The sequence below is a fragment of the Ursus arctos genome, unplaced genomic scaffold, assembly GCF_023065955.2.
Source record: "Ursus arctos isolate Adak ecotype North America unplaced genomic scaffold, UrsArc2.0 scaffold_21, whole genome shotgun sequence".
Lineage (NCBI taxonomy): Eukaryota > Metazoa > Chordata > Mammalia > Carnivora > Ursidae > Ursus > Ursus arctos.
This window is the reverse complement of record NW_026622886.1, coordinates 30125711-30141313: the sequence shown is the minus strand read 5'-3', so window position 1 is coordinate 30141313 and position 15603 is coordinate 30125711. Positions and strand designations below refer to the sequence as shown.

At 38.0% G+C, this 15603-nt stretch overlaps 1 protein-coding gene across 1 annotated transcript in view; it reads left to right on the top strand.

Moving 5' to 3' along the window:
* Positions 1-15603, top strand: part of ACSS3 (acyl-CoA synthetase short chain family member 3) — a 148715-nt gene that overhangs the window by 66638 nt on the left and 66474 nt on the right. The window contains exons 6-7 of the mRNA XM_026499959.4: positions 149-229; positions 310-405. Of these exons, the coding sequence (XP_026355744.1) occupies positions 149-229; positions 310-405 (177 nt within the window). The remainder of the gene's footprint in view (positions 1-148; positions 230-309; positions 406-15603) is intronic.

The window sequence follows — 15603 nt, the reverse complement described above, 5'->3', positions numbered from 1 at the left end:
AATACAATTATATGAAAGCCAAAGTAATATGTCGTTTATAAAATGTAAAATAATTTAAACAGGAACTTTTTAAGGTGGCTAGTGCAAAGGTAGAGAATCTTCTAACCCATTGGTTGTTGAGGTTAACTTCATGTTTGCTCTCCTTTAGGGTGTTGTTAGGCCCACCGGGGGATATGCTGTGATGCTGAACTGGACAATGTCCTCTGTCTACGGACTTAAACCCGGAGAGGTAAGCATGGCTTTAAATTCATGGTACATGACCTTTCCCTGGAGAACATTTATGTATTTTATTATCTTCTTATTTTTTAGGTGTGGTGGGCAGCCTCTGACTTAGGCTGGGTTGTTGGACATTCCTATATCTGTTACGGACCTCTTCTGCATGGGAACACAACAGTCCTATATGAGGTAATCAAATGAAATTAATACCACCTAAAGATAATTTTTTTTTTTAACTGAAACTTTTAAAGAAGTAGCTTCTAAATGGGAACAGAAAAATATGGATTGGGGGCAGGAGACATTTTTATGTATTCTTCCAGTTAAAAATATGATTTCAAAAGAGAAAGGAATACAGAAAAATAATAGCCAGCGTTTAAATTGTGCTGAACAAAGCCAGTAAAAATTGTCTTACGAAAAACATATACTAATCAGCATGATGTCTATCCCTAAAGGATTTCTAGAACGTATTATACCAAAGTTATTGTAATAGAATAAAGGGTTTTTTTTTTTTTAAGTAATCATTCCCTTTGAAGTAAACAAAATAAACCTCCACACTGAATACCTGTAATGAGCTGTGGTACGGGTAACATAAATGCGACAGAGCTGAAGGTGCCACTATACGTATTTATATTTAGAAGTATTAAGCTGCCTTTAGAGCTGAAGAATATACTGTTCTTGTGCGTTTATCGTCGGCCTTTTATTATTTTTGGAGTTTATTTGAAACGTGATTTTAACACCATGAAAGGAGCCCAGTTATTTGCCTTTATCTTGGAATGACGTGCTCAAGAAGAGTGTAGATGCTTTATAAGTATTTTTATGTAAAAGATTAAATATAATAACTACATTCTAAAACCTTTTATCTGCACTCTGGTTTCTTTCATACAATGTAGAAACATCCTCTATTCTTTCTGATAACAAAACAAAGCTTTTTCGACCTTTGCCCACTTCTAGCTATCCCATCTTTATTTTCTTCTACACTAAACTCCTTGAAAAGAGTACCAAATCCACACTGTGAATTTCATATTCTTCCAGTGGCTCTTTATCCCACTGTGGTGCAATTTCTGTCCACGTCCCTTCCTAGAATCTGCCGCAGCAGAGGTCAACCGTGACTTCGTGAGTGACCAAGTCAGAAGGTCTTCAGTCTGATTTTCTTTTCACTCTCTCGGCACGTCAGCCGTGCTGTTTCCTGCAAGTAATTCTCTCTCCTCTTGAGCTCCATGCCCCTTTGCTATTGTTCTGTCTGTTTCTTCTTCCTGCGTGACTTTTCCTGTGTCTTTCCTTATCTGGTTAATTCCTACTATGCTTGAAGACTCTGCTTAGATGTTATCATCTTTACGAAGTTTCCTCTTGCAGCCTTTGGTTTTGTTTAGTGCCCTTTCCATGGTTCCATTGCCCCTGAGCATATGTCCATCACTGATCACTGAGCTGAGCATAGTTTCTTTATATTATCTGTTTATACCTAGTAGAGCGTGAGACCCTCAAAAACCAGTCTTCCAGCACAGTGCGTAGCCACACTAAACACTCAGTAAATGCTCATGAAACTAAATTGAGCTCTACTTCTCTGTTCTCCTGTCTCTCAGACAGCTTGACCTCCTTTCCTCTCTTGGTTTCTCTTACTTTGGTCCTAAACATTGGGGTTTATAAGGATATTATTCTTAGCCTTCTTTTCTCATTCTGCTTATATTTTGGGGGTGATCCTCATGGAATTGGATCCGAGTAGTACTAATTAAACCAAGGCTTCTAACTACTCCTCTCTATATCAGATCTTCCTGATGAGCACCAACTTAATGTTAGCCTGTCTTTGAACGGTCCATACACATCTTATGCTCAAGATGACATGAACTGAACTCACCAGCTCCATTCTTCCCTGCAAAACTCATTTTCTTTCCACGTACTTTCCATGTACTCTGTAGTTTTGTTAATTTTACTGCATCTACCCAGTCATTGAAGCTCAGAATTGAGGAGTGATTCTAATTTCGTGATCTTTACATATCACATCCTGTCACTCATTACATTTTGTTGAATTTATATTTTAATACCTATCAAAAGTGTCCTCTCTCTTCCATGCCTCCTGCCATATATTCAAAGCTGATATCCAGCTGGAATGCAGAAAGTATGTTATTAACTGGTATATATTCTGTGTTTGGCTTCTGAAATGATTTATGCTATGTTTTCCAGTTGTATATTTCAGATTATCATTTGATAATCATTCTAGACCATGTTCTAACAGGTGCTTCTGTCTTTAAATGTCCTTCCAGGGTACCTCTACCCTACCTTCAGTTTCTGAGCTTTCCCCACTTATAAGTGTCTGTCTAAAATGCAAAAGCCAACATAGAACTTTGTGGCTTAAAATCCTTCAAAGGATTGAGTTCTGCTTTTGCAAAGATGAGGGTGACATACTTTTCTCTATTCCTCCCTCTAACTAGAACTAAAAGTCACAAGTGTGTCTAGAACAAACATTAAAAGACCGAAAGGGGGACAGAAGAAGGGAAACTGGCTTTAGGGACCTTGGGACTCAAGGATCAACATGGTAATAAGACCCTGGGTTTTATTTTTCCTGCATATATCCTAGATTGGCTGCTTAAAAAGCTGGCAACCCAGAAATGCCAATGATAACAACAAAAAAACTAAACCCAAAAGCTAAGCAAACAAACAAAAAAAACTGCAAAAAGGAAAAGAGAAGCATGATCTCTTAAGTCAAAGGAGTAGGAAAGGGACAGTCTAAATAAAAAATAAAACTTTGGAAGACTCTATTCTAGGCAACCACCACAGAAAAATCCATGCTGTCTCTCCCTGGCGCCCAACAGCAAAAGCTGAGTTTAGACTTCCACATTTGTCAAGCCATAAGGAGGAGTGCTAACCCTCCATCTTCCTGTAGGGGTGTCGGAGAAGTTCGACTAGGGAGCCAAGACTTTTATCCCTGCCCAGTAGTAATGAAGACCCCTCAAACTTGTAGTGACAGTGAAGCCCATAGGAGTTTAGACTTACACCTCCTCCCAACAGTAATGAGGTACCCCTTTCGCTCCCTGTTGGGGTGGTGTCAGAAGAGGCCATGCAGGGAGCAGTAACAGAGCACTCTTAGCTTTCCCAGCCAGGGAGTTATCAATAGAGCCCACTGTTGGAAGTGGAACCCACCAGCAACAATGAGAAGCAGTCTCCCAGTTGGGTATCAATGGAGGCCAAATGAAGAATCTGGATTTCTAGCCCCTCCTGTCCCTTCCTTGATGGAGTGAAACTAAAGTAAAGCCATCTGTAACAAAAGATGTCAATATGAGCCAGTCTCATAATACACACAGTGTCCAAGCTTTGATGAAAAAAAAAATCACTCCTCATGTCAAGAACTAGAATGATCTCAAGCTGCATGGAAAAAAAAAATTGATAGAGACCAACACTGAGATGACAGAGATGTTAGAATTACCTGACAAAGATTTTAAAAGAGCCATGATAAAATTATTTCCATATGTGATTATGAACATTCTTGAAAGAATGGAAAAATAGAAAGTCACAATAAAGGTGTAGGAGTTATAAAGGACAATCATATGGAAATCTTAGAACTGAAAGGTACAATAACCTAAAATAAAAACTCATTGGGGAGATGGATGAAATAAGTGAAGGGAATTAAGAGGTACAAACTTCTAGTTATCAAATACATAAGTCACAGAGATGAAAAGTACAGCATGAGGAATGTGGTTAATAATATTATAATACTGTTGTATCATGACAGATGGTAAGCACACTTCTCATGGTGAGGATCATGTAATGTATAAACTTGTCATCACTGTGTTGTACACCTGAAGCTAATATAACATTGTCAACTATAATTAAATAAAAAATTAAAAAAAAAAAAAGCTCAGTGGATGAGCTCAATACTAGAATGGAGGGGACAGAGGAAAGAATCAGTGAACTGGAAAACTGGAAGAAGGGACAATAGAAATTATCCAATCTGAACAAGAGAAAAAGAATAGACTGAAAAGAAAAATGAGTAGAGCCTCAGGGACATGTGGAAAGATAACACAAGATCTAATATTTTTGACAACAGAGTCATGAAAGGAGACGAGGAGGGGGGTGGGGCTGAAAAAGTACTGAAAAAAGTAGTGAAAATTCTCAACTTCTCAAGTTTAGCCAAAGATATGCATCTGTAGATTCAAAAAACTGAGTAAACTTCCAAATGGTAAAATTACAGAAACACATACACACAAACAAATCACAGACTTCTGAAAGCTAAAGAAAAAAGTCATCTTGAGACTTGGGAGAAAGAAAGGATACCTTACCTGTGGGGGAAAGCCATTTGTCATTTTGTTTTGTTTTGTTTTTTTAGGATTTATTTATTTGAGAGAAAGAGGAAGAAAGAGTGTGCTAGCGGGGGAAGGGGCAGAGGGAGAGGGAGAGAGAGAATTCTCAGGCAGACTCCCTGCAGAGCCTCGCGTGGGGCTCCATCCCAGGACCCTGAGATCATGACCTGAGCCAAATTCAAGAGTCAGCCACTTAACTGGCTGAGCCACCCAGGCATCCTGGGAAAGCCATTTGAATGACAGGATTTTTCTTCGGAGGCCATAGGAAAGTGACACAGCATATTTCAAGTGTGGAAAGAAAGGAATTGTCAATCCAGAATCCTATATCCATCAAAATATACTTTGGGAATAAAGAAGAAATAAGGACATTCTCAAGATGAAGAAAAACTTAAGAGAATTTGTCACCATAGGCTTCCCCTAAAGGAATGGGGATAATGATAAAAGATACTTAATGATAAAAGACTTAATACTCCTTCCTGTGTCTAGACCAAAGCAAGGATGCTCACTCTGTCCCTCTATTCAGCGTAGTCCCAGAAACAAAAACAAAAACATTTTAGAAAGGAAGAAATAAAATTGTCTCTCTTTGAGGCTGCATGATTATCTATGTAGAAAATTATAGAACATCTAAAAAACCGTAATTAATAAGTGAGTTCCGTGAGGTCTCAGGATACAAGATGAACACACAAATATCCGCTGTGTTTCTGTATACTAGCAATGGACACCTGGGACTACGTTGGGCAATGAGGGATCCTTATGGAGATGGAACTGTTCTGTGTCTTGCAAGGTCTATTTGCATGTGAATCTACAGTTATCTCATATAAAAAGTTTAATTCAAAAATTAAAAAGTCTTCAAAGAACTCTGGTCTCTTAAAAAACATAATTCAAACTCATTTGGCTGATACAAGTGATTGATGGCTATCTGCTTTTTGCCTATGTTTACAGTCTTATCTCTGGTTCCTGGCCTCTGACTCAGCTTTGCACTTAAGAATCTGTCACATGGGCTCTTACATGAGCAGAACTGCCAGTAATTGAGTTGTTCCTGCTAGTAAAATTCCACTTTTGTTCTGATCATGTTGCAAAGTGGTCCTTTTTCTTAAGGGAGCAAGTTAAATATCACGTCCTCTCTTGTATTTCCTTTACTTTCCTCAGGCCAATTCAGGTGTTTTCTGTGCTTCTGGTATACCATGTAGATTTCTCTGATCTTGCAGACTCAGAGGACAGGGGGTGTTTGTCATTTCTGTACCCCCCCCATGCCTGGCACAGTGCCTTCCAGGTGGTTGGTAAAATTTGTTGTGTAAATGGGCCATTTCTCAGGGGATTAATTGACAACTCGAGCGTGCAAAATACAGGGAAAAAACTTGTTTGCTCGATTAATTAAAACAAAACTAAAATAAACTGAAAATGAGTTCTGACTTGTCACCGGGCCAGCAAGTACAAAAAATATTTATTAACCTCCGTAAAATGATAATCCCATTTGCCCCCCAATTTTGGGTGCATTACCAAATTGTTATTTTATTTTAGTCTGATGAGTGTTTTTTTTTTAATTTAGGAAGCTAAAATCTTCCATTAAAAAATTAAAAATACATTCTTTTTATAGTGAATAGAATAATATAACAGATCCTCATGGACTTCTCTCTTTTCTAAAGAGAAATAATATCATATACAACTCAGTACGTTCAAAGTTTTATTTTCACTTTTAATGAATTACAGCATTTCAAAGCTATACGATAGTGAATTGGTGAGTGTGATATTTTTACATAATGATGAATTTTGATTTAATAAAAATTGATGATCTGAAGTACTAGTTCATTGTGTGCCCAAGTCATCTAGAGTTCATAAAACATATCTCTTATTGAATGTAAATAGTTCATGATACTTTATGAATGAATAATGAATGAATCCTTTTTCTCAGCAAAGATGATTTTTTTATATTCTGGAATTTAATACACATCTATAACTACATGGGCTGAAAAAACTAAAAAATGTAACATTATAACCAAGTTGGAAAATCAGTTTAACTTCTAGATATGTTAAGAATCACCCACCTGAAACAATGTGTGTTTCAACATGAACGCCTCGAGTGGAAAATACGATTTTCGTTTCCACCACAGAGGACACATAGCTCTGCATCTGTAGGGTGAAAACATACTGGAAATCCTGGTTGTCGGCTTTGGCTTTAGCTTCCTGATAATTACCAAATTTGTAACACATTTCTATTTCTTTCATTAAAACAGACAAACAACAACCCCCCAAAAAATTCCACAAAAATTCTCAATTCCCTTATCCCCTTGCAGTTAGAACATCATCTTTGCAGTAGAACATTCATCTTTGAAGGCTTGCCTTACTCCACGGTCCTCTCCCGTTGGCATCTGTTACCATTATTCCATTATAACAGCTTTTGATCATTTCCCTGGTGATCTCTAGTTTTCCAAACGCTAATGGGCATTTTCAGTCCTTATCATTCTTGGCTTCTCAACCCTTGAAGGTTGTTGAATTTCTCTCTTCCTTTCTTAGGCACAGCCTGCTCTTGTTTTCCTGAAGTTATTCTAATGCTCATTCCTGTTACAGGAATTTGGCCATTTGTTGCCTGAAATAATTCCTCAGCTCGTGTCTCTTCCTCATGGAAGCCTTCCTTGACCTCTCTGACTAGGTCAAATCTTGTCCTTTCTCATAAATGCCTTAAGTTTTTTCCTCCCTGGCTTGTGTCCCAGATCCAGTTTCATGTTAGTTTATAGGCACCTTTGATTTGTTTATTTGCCCCGTCTGCTCTAAACTCTGAGAAGATCATCTTAGTGTTTGCTCACCACCAATTCTCAGCTACTAGCCTTCAAAAGAAATATTATACATTAATACATATATTTCATATATATTCAGTCATTTATAACATAAGCATTATTTCTCTTGAATTTTAGTCCAGTGCCAGTTGAGAAATACACAAAAACCTGAAATGTACACGCAGTATGTGTCCTTAGCGTTTGATCTTGTCATGTGTTTGGTTCCCAATAAGTATTTGTTAAATAAATGCCTGGATGAAGATATCAGGGGAAAAACAAAAAACAAAAAAACACTTGATTTTGTAAGTAAAGACCTTTTTTTCCTTATGAAGATATGTAATTCTAGTTATCTTTACCAAAGAATTTTATGAACTACTTAAGTAATAGGTTATATTTTTTAATAAGCAAAGATTTACTATTATTCATTGAACTGGACATATTTAAAGTATGCAATTCTAGAAGCCAGTTTAAACTGATGAGTTAAAATATGCAACCAATTCTGAACAATTCAGTCCTTATTTTTGAGAGGAAGAAAATAAACAGTGCCTTTTCAGAAATTTACTTTATTAATAGGGCACTGATTCCAACAGACCTAACCCCAACAACATACAGACCAAGACATATTTGGTATAGCAGTGTGGTCAGAAGAGAAATGAAACCAACAATACTTTAATCCAGGAACTTTAAGGTGGAAACATATTTAGCAACGTGCTATGTGTGTGCAGACACGTGTATATGTTGGTAAATGATGGTTATACTCAGAGATGCTTTTTAGCTTCTTTCTTCTGTTTTGTATTCGTCCCCTTTTACAAATAGCCTGTCATCTGCAGAATCAAAACCCAACATTTCTTCTTAAGGTAAAGAAATCTGGCTGGGCCTTCTTTCTCCTTATCTTTGCTTGGATACTAATGTACAATGTGTAACTTGTGCACACATTTCAGTTACGTAATACAGTGGAACTCAGGCTTCTATAATGGCAGCAGTGTGGCCAAGCAAGAAATCAACTTACTGGACAAACATGTCCCCATTATAGTCCTTCATGAGCCTTTTTATTTCTGGAGTGTCCGTTACATTGTCTGCTCTTTCTTTTTATTATTATTTTTTTAAGATTTTATTTATTCATTTGACAGAGAGACAGCCAGCGAGAGAGGGAACACAAACAGGGGGAGTGGGAGTGGAAGAAGCAGGCTCCCAGGGGAGCAGGGAGCCTGATGTGGGGCTCGATCCCAGAACGCTGGGATCACGCCCTGAGCCAAAGGCAGACGCTTAACGACTGCGCCATCCAGGCGCCCCTTGTCTGCTCTTTCTGATTTAATTTAGAGTCTTCTCTCTTCCTAGTCAGAACACGTAAAGATTTATTGATTTTATTCTTTTCAAACAACTCTTAGTTTTTATTTTTTCAGTTGTTTTTATTTTCTATGTGATTTATTTCTACTCTAGTCTTATTTCCTTGTTTCTGCAAACTTTGGTCTTAGTTGTTTTTTATCTAGTTCCTTGAGATGTGAAGTTAGTTCATTTATTTGAGATCTCTCTCTCTCTCTTTTTTAATGTCAGGGTTTATTGCTCTTAGTATCACTTCTGTTGCATCCTCTAAGTTTTGGTATGTTGTGTTTTCATTTTTATTTGTGTTGAGATACTTATAAAATACTCTTTTGGTTTCCTTATTGACTCAATGGTTGTTCAAGAGTGTTTTGTTTCCACATATTTATGAATTTTACTGTTTTCTTACTATTATTGATTTGTAGTTTCATTCCACTGCTGTCAGAAAAGATACTTGGAATGATTTCTATTTTCTTAAATTTGTTAAGACTTGTTCTGTGGCCTAACATATGATCTATGCTGGAGACTGTTTTAAATGCCCTTGGGAAGAATGTATGTTTCTTTGCCATTAGGTGGAAAGATGTTGGCCAAGCGGTACAAAGTTTCAGTTATTCAAGATGAATAAGTTCTGGAGGTCTTATGTACGGCAACACAACTATAGTTTAACATATTATATTGTATGCTTCAGATTTGCTAACAGGATAGATTGCAAGTGTTCTCACCACACATGCGCGCGCGCGCGCACACACACACACACACACACACACAAAGAAAATCTTAACTATGTGAGATGATAAATATATTAATTAGCTTGATTGTGGTGATTATTTCACAATGTATATACACGAATCAAAACACCAACTTGTACATTTTAAATAGATACAATTTTTGTTTGTCAATTACACTTCAATAAATCTGAGAAAAATTGTATAAAACTGCTTGTATATAAAAATATACACAATATACTAAAATAGGTTCTACCTTGAGTTAAAAAAAAAGAAAGCAGCTTACTGTTCTTTGGCTTAGTTATTACCTAGATGGCATGTTAATTATTGGCCACCTTCAGTTTAGCTTGGCATTAAGTCATAAACTAGTTGGTGTACTTGATCTTGATATGGCAATTGTTATTTTTGTGTAATAACAGTCTCTTTGGAAGTCCTTAAGGAATGAAAACTTGCTCTCAATTTACATTTGCTTGCCTTTCACAAATTGTTATCTTATTGCAGCAAGCCATTTCGGTGAACTCTTACATACCCTCACCAGATTAGCCAGGACAGATGGCTCTCTGTTAATAATTCAACATTAACTTTGAAGATATGTACCACGTTCCACCTTCTCAGATGATAAATTAGTTAGAGGAAGTAGAGGATTTAAGCTTCTGAGCTGTGATATAGGAGCCTGGTCACTGGACTGGAAATACGAATATCTGTGTTATTTATTTTGCTTTGCTTTTATCTGCCTATATGATTTTGGGTAAATTAATTCAACCTCTTCAGGAATCCATTTCTTCATTATTAAAACTAGAGTACTGACACTGTATTCTCCCCACTCTGCACTTTGGTGAATCTTCTCCAAATCAATTATGTTTTTTTCCCCTAAGATAAATATATTATTTGGTAATATGTTTTGACTTTTAATTCTGGAATTCATTTCGATTTATTTTCCTAGAAAGTGATGCTGGCTCTTCAAATGCATTTACTGAATTCATTCTAAATTAGTGAAAAATTTTCATGTTTGAGAGGAATCACAGCAGGTTATAACTTCCAAAGAATGATTCTGAAACTTCTATTTATTAATTGTTTGGCCTCAGATAAGTTACTTAACTGCTCTCAACTTCAGTGTTCTCATCTATAAATATCAATATTAATAGTGCTTTCCTTATATATCATTAAATTGGTTAATCCATGAAAAGCCCCTAGAATAGTTTCCAGGATATAATAAGCTACTGTTATTATCCAAACATATGGATATGTTTATTCTTTCCCAGAATAAAATTCTATAGTATAAACACCAATCATTCATTCCCGTGCAATCCAGCCATGGCAATGCTTGAATTTTCAGATACTCGACATTTCGTCCTTCAAAGTCTATCCTGGTAACTCTGCAGCAGTTACCAGAGCACTAACGGCAGCTCCCTTTAGAGCCCATTAATTCTCTTCTAAGAGCCAGCCGAAGGAATCAGCACGTGGGGATGTGTCGATCCTGTTGGTATCAACTTTGAATAATGCGTAGCCTATATGGAAAATAATCCAGTGATCTGTCCCCTCAAGGATCTGTCCTTTCAGAATAGAACTGGTGAGTGAAATAAGAGTGGCTGTGAAGCCTTTTCATGTGTGAATAAATCAGTACATCTCATGGCTCACCATTATCCAAACATGTATAATCTTTCGCTTCTATTTTTTGATGGGCTTCGTCATTACTAGTTTATAAGCTGTGTATATCTTTGACGACTTCAGAATATTCAGCCTGGTAATCTCTCACTGAACGCTCTTTTCCTGAAGGAAGAGTTGAGGTACCCCTATCTATTCCTTCTTTATAGAATGATTAGTGTGAAAATGAACTCTACACTTTCCTTTATTAACGTAGGAATAAGATAAAATAATGTATATGAAATTAGTTTGAAAGCTTCAAAGAAGTATCACAATATATATGTGTAATTGGTAAAATATGATTACATACACATATTTTAGGCATCATTATTATCACTTTATATACATGGATCAAAACATTTTCCATTTTGAAAGTCTTATGTTTGAGAATATTGAGGATACTACTTTAATTACTTTCAAATTATTTTTGTATTGAACATTCTTCAGATCATCCACAGTGTATCTTCAGTGCACATATCACTTGCTTCTGTGCCACACCAGACCTGTTATCTCCGTGAAGACATCTTCTGATGTATTTTCCATACATGGACCTTCTGAATTCTTATCCCCTTCAGGGTTTCATTTTAAAAATATAATCATTGCTTTCATGTATAGAGTTACCTTCTTTTTTGCAGAAATTCTGCATTTTCCATGTTAACGTGTTTTCTTGAATTTGATGATTCATTTGTTTTAAGGACAGAGATTTGCTTCTTTCAAGCACAGGGATATGTTACTTCCTTTTAAGACCAGTAGCCATGATGTTGCTAGCTCGTACACGCTCAGAGGCACACATCAGAGTCTTCTCCCCCTCTTATCTAATGGAAAATGATTTCCTTCTTTCTTCCTTTTTTTTTAATCTAGTATAACAGCAATGTACTTTTATGTATGTACCAAAAGAGAAAAATGATGACACAGTTATTACTCGGATTCAGGCTATATAATTTGATCTTCTCAATTGGAAAAGATTGCAAAGCTGATGCCAGCATCTTTTAGATTTCTCACATGACTAGTTGTTCAAAGATATGTATTTCTGCGTTTATCTTTCTCTGCGTGTGCCTGTGTTTCATGTTGGAGCGAGCAAGTGCAGCTGTTGTCATAGCACCATCAACAGTGCTTAGTGGTGCCTGTTGTGAGCTCAGTATTTTCTAGGGGTTGAGAGGGAAACAGAGTAAGTATCAGATACACTCCTTGTCCGGAACACACTGAACAAGATAGAAGAAGAATTAAGATGAATGTAAAGGACAGAAAGGAAACAAACCAAAACACTGCCTAACGAGAACTTTCTTACACTGTGTAGAAGATAGGAAACCTTTTTCAAAAATTACATTGAGCCATTGCCTATGGTAAATACTCTACATTTGCGCCTGTTTTGATGCAATTTTCTGATGATGGAACTAAATAAGGATCAAAGAAATGACATAAGTTGACTTGGGTTACATAGCTGGTAAATGGCAGTTTGGATTCCACCCTGGCTCAAAATCCATCTACAAGTGTCTGAAGGCAAGTTTAGGATTAGAGTAGACCGGGAAAGCTTTGTGGATGAAGCAGTTCCAGTAATAATAATAGCTACTGTTGATTGGATGGTGGGTGATAGGAACTCTCCTAAGCATCGTCTTAACTATTTCTATCTGTACACCCATGGGATCTATATTTTGAGCCCCTATTTACAGCTATAGAAACTGAAAATCAGAGACATTAAGTAACTTTACCAGTGGCACGGAAGTTGGGATTTGAAACAAAGTTCTCTGCCTCCAAAAGCAGTGCTCTCTGCCCATAATTTAGAGACGAGCAATTGGGAAATTATTGAGTAGTGCCAGCTAGTGGCCAGAACCAGGGTATCAGTGATCTTTAAGGAAAAGGCAGGATATTAGGGTGTCAGGTGGATACCGTAAGCTAGAGCTCAATAGGAGGTTGAAATTAGCTCTGCTGTCTGCAGCTAGGACGGCACTGTGATGCTGGTCATCAACCCAACCGCGCTGGTTCCTACTCCTTGTGGAGGGGGAACGAGTATTTTAGTTTTGGTAACGTCAATTCTAAAGCTGCGACTCAGGCATTTGTATGATATTGGGAAGTTAAGGTTCGAAAAAGGCAACTTTCAGAATTAGAGGATGTAGATGAGTTAATAATTTAAGTCCCTGAGAGGATTAGGATACTCAGGTAAAGATTACAAAAGGGAAGCTATAAAAACTGAGAATGAAAAATTAGAGAGGCAGTGGGAAGATCGGGAAGATGGTATCGTGAAGCGGAAGGGGGTTTTCCAGAAGAGGAGGGGATCAGCAGGGCCAGGTGCTTCAGAAGGAGGTCCGGGAGGACAACAACTGAAGAGAGTTTTTGCAAGTAAGGGGTCATTAGTCAGCAATTCCATAGGAAGGTCTGTGTGTTTGTTTTGTTTTTGAACATGGGGGAAATCTGAGCATGTTTGGAGGTTATTTTAGGTAAATTTTTGGACAGTATGGAGTAGCCAGGCTTTGTACAGCCCCAGGATGAATTGTAGTGTACATAGGAATAGCCACACTTACTATTACACATTAGTGTAATAGGAGCATGAAGCCATTAAATTTCTCTGCTTACAGCAAAGTCTACTCACTCTGAGTAAAGAAAACCTGTGTTTGGGTGCACCTGGGTGGCTCAGTCGTTAGGCGTCTGCCTTCAGCTCAGGGCGTGATCCCAGGGCCCTGGGATCAAGCCCCGCATTGGGCTCCCTGCTCTGCTGGGAGCCTGCTTCTTCCTCTCCCACTCCCCCTGCTTGTGTTCCCTCTCTTGCTAGCTGTTTCTCTCTCTCTGTCAAGTAAATGAATAAATTCTTTAAAAAAAAAAAAAAAGAAGAAGAAGAAAAAGAAACCTGAGTTTGTTCCTCTGGTAGAGAGAGCAGTGATGGCTGATCAGCGTGGAGGAATTCAGAGGTGAACGCTTTCCTGCTTGAAGCCATGAGCTACCGGCCATGCCAGTGATAAATGCTCTCTGTGGCTGCTGAGGGTGGTAAATATGTCAGAGTCCCTCATTAGCTCAGCACTGGGTCTGCAGAATTACCAATTCCTGCGCTCTGCTTCATTTACTTGGCATTAATACTTTCAGAGGTAAGCATCTTTTTAGTGGGACAGATGGGCTCTTATGACCTGGGTGGAAGTGATGGCGTATCCATTGGAGGGTAGCCTCGTCGCGAGGCCCCATATGGTCCACTCTCTCAGTGATCTGGGAGAAGGCAGAGGAAGAACCAAACCAGAAGGGATCTCTCTGTCTCACTCTCTCTCTCTTTTTTAAAGATTTTATTTATCTGACAGAGAGAGACAGCAAGAGAGGGAACACAAGCAAGGGGAGTGGGAGAGGGAGAAGCAGGCTCCCGCAGAGCAGGGAGCCCGATCGGGGCTGGATCCCAGGACCCTGGGATCATGACCTGAGCTGAAGGCAGATGCTTAACAGATGAGCCACCCAGGTGCCCCCCTCTCTCTTTTTTTAAATTCAGCTTTATTAAGGTATAATGGGTGAAACTGTAGGATATTTAAAGTGTATATCACATCATCTTCAGTTTCTTTCACCAATGTTTTATGGTTTCCGGAGTATAGGTCTTTCACCTCTTTGGTTAAGTTCATCCCTAGGTATTTTATTCTTTTTGGTGCAATTGTAAATGGAGTGGTTTTCTTATTTTCTCTTTCTGCTGTTTTGTTATTAATGTATGGAAGTAATGATTTTGTACCCTACAACTTCACTGAATTCATTCACTACGTCTAGTGATGTTTGGTAGAGTCTGTGCGTGTGTGTGCAGTGTCATGACATGTGCAGATCGTGACACTTTTAACTTCTTCCTTACCAATATGGATGCCAAGCTGTTTCCCAGAGCTAGACAGAACATCTTTAAAGAGATTCCTGTATTGGGGAGGCTCTCATATGCCTAGAAAACTTGGCTATGGACTCCTTTTCAGAAGCCAATCATATTGACTTATCTCCCTAGGAAAATGAATATATACACATTAAAAAAAATCAGAATACTCATAAACTTCCCTGACGTCCAGTCAGAAACCCTTCATCTAAAAGATTAAGATATAATCTTTTCAAGCAATGATACAACCAGACAAAACCCTCAGACTGAGACTTAGCTTTCCGAAGTCTCTGGCAGCACAGAAAGAGCAGCTGGCTTGGGGCTATTCTTCTTGACTTTGGAGAAAAGATCATTGTATTCAGGGTGCTAGGTCCTATAAATCATAATATATATGTACAGTCTGGAGTCTAGTTTATAGAGCAAGACATAAAGAATGAGGCAATGCTCCCCAATTATTTTCTCACTGTATGGCCCCTATAGTCAGATTTCAGTTATCAGTATATATTTTTTTATTAATACTTGGATTGGCTCATTTATTTATAATACGTGGGAAGAGGCTAGCGTTGAGGGCTAGGCTCATTCCCTAGGAAATGAGGCAGGTGATATTGCCTGGCCTCAAGTAATGCATAATATCTAAGGACTATGCACTGGTTCTCAACCCTGGCTGCAGATTAGAATTACTTAGGGGACACATGAAACATAACAATACCAGTCCCAATTTAAGGCTAATTAGATCAGAAACTCTGGGAGTGGGGAACAGACATTGGTACCTTCAAAGAGCATCCCAAGCAGGGTGCCTGGGTGGCTCAGTTGGT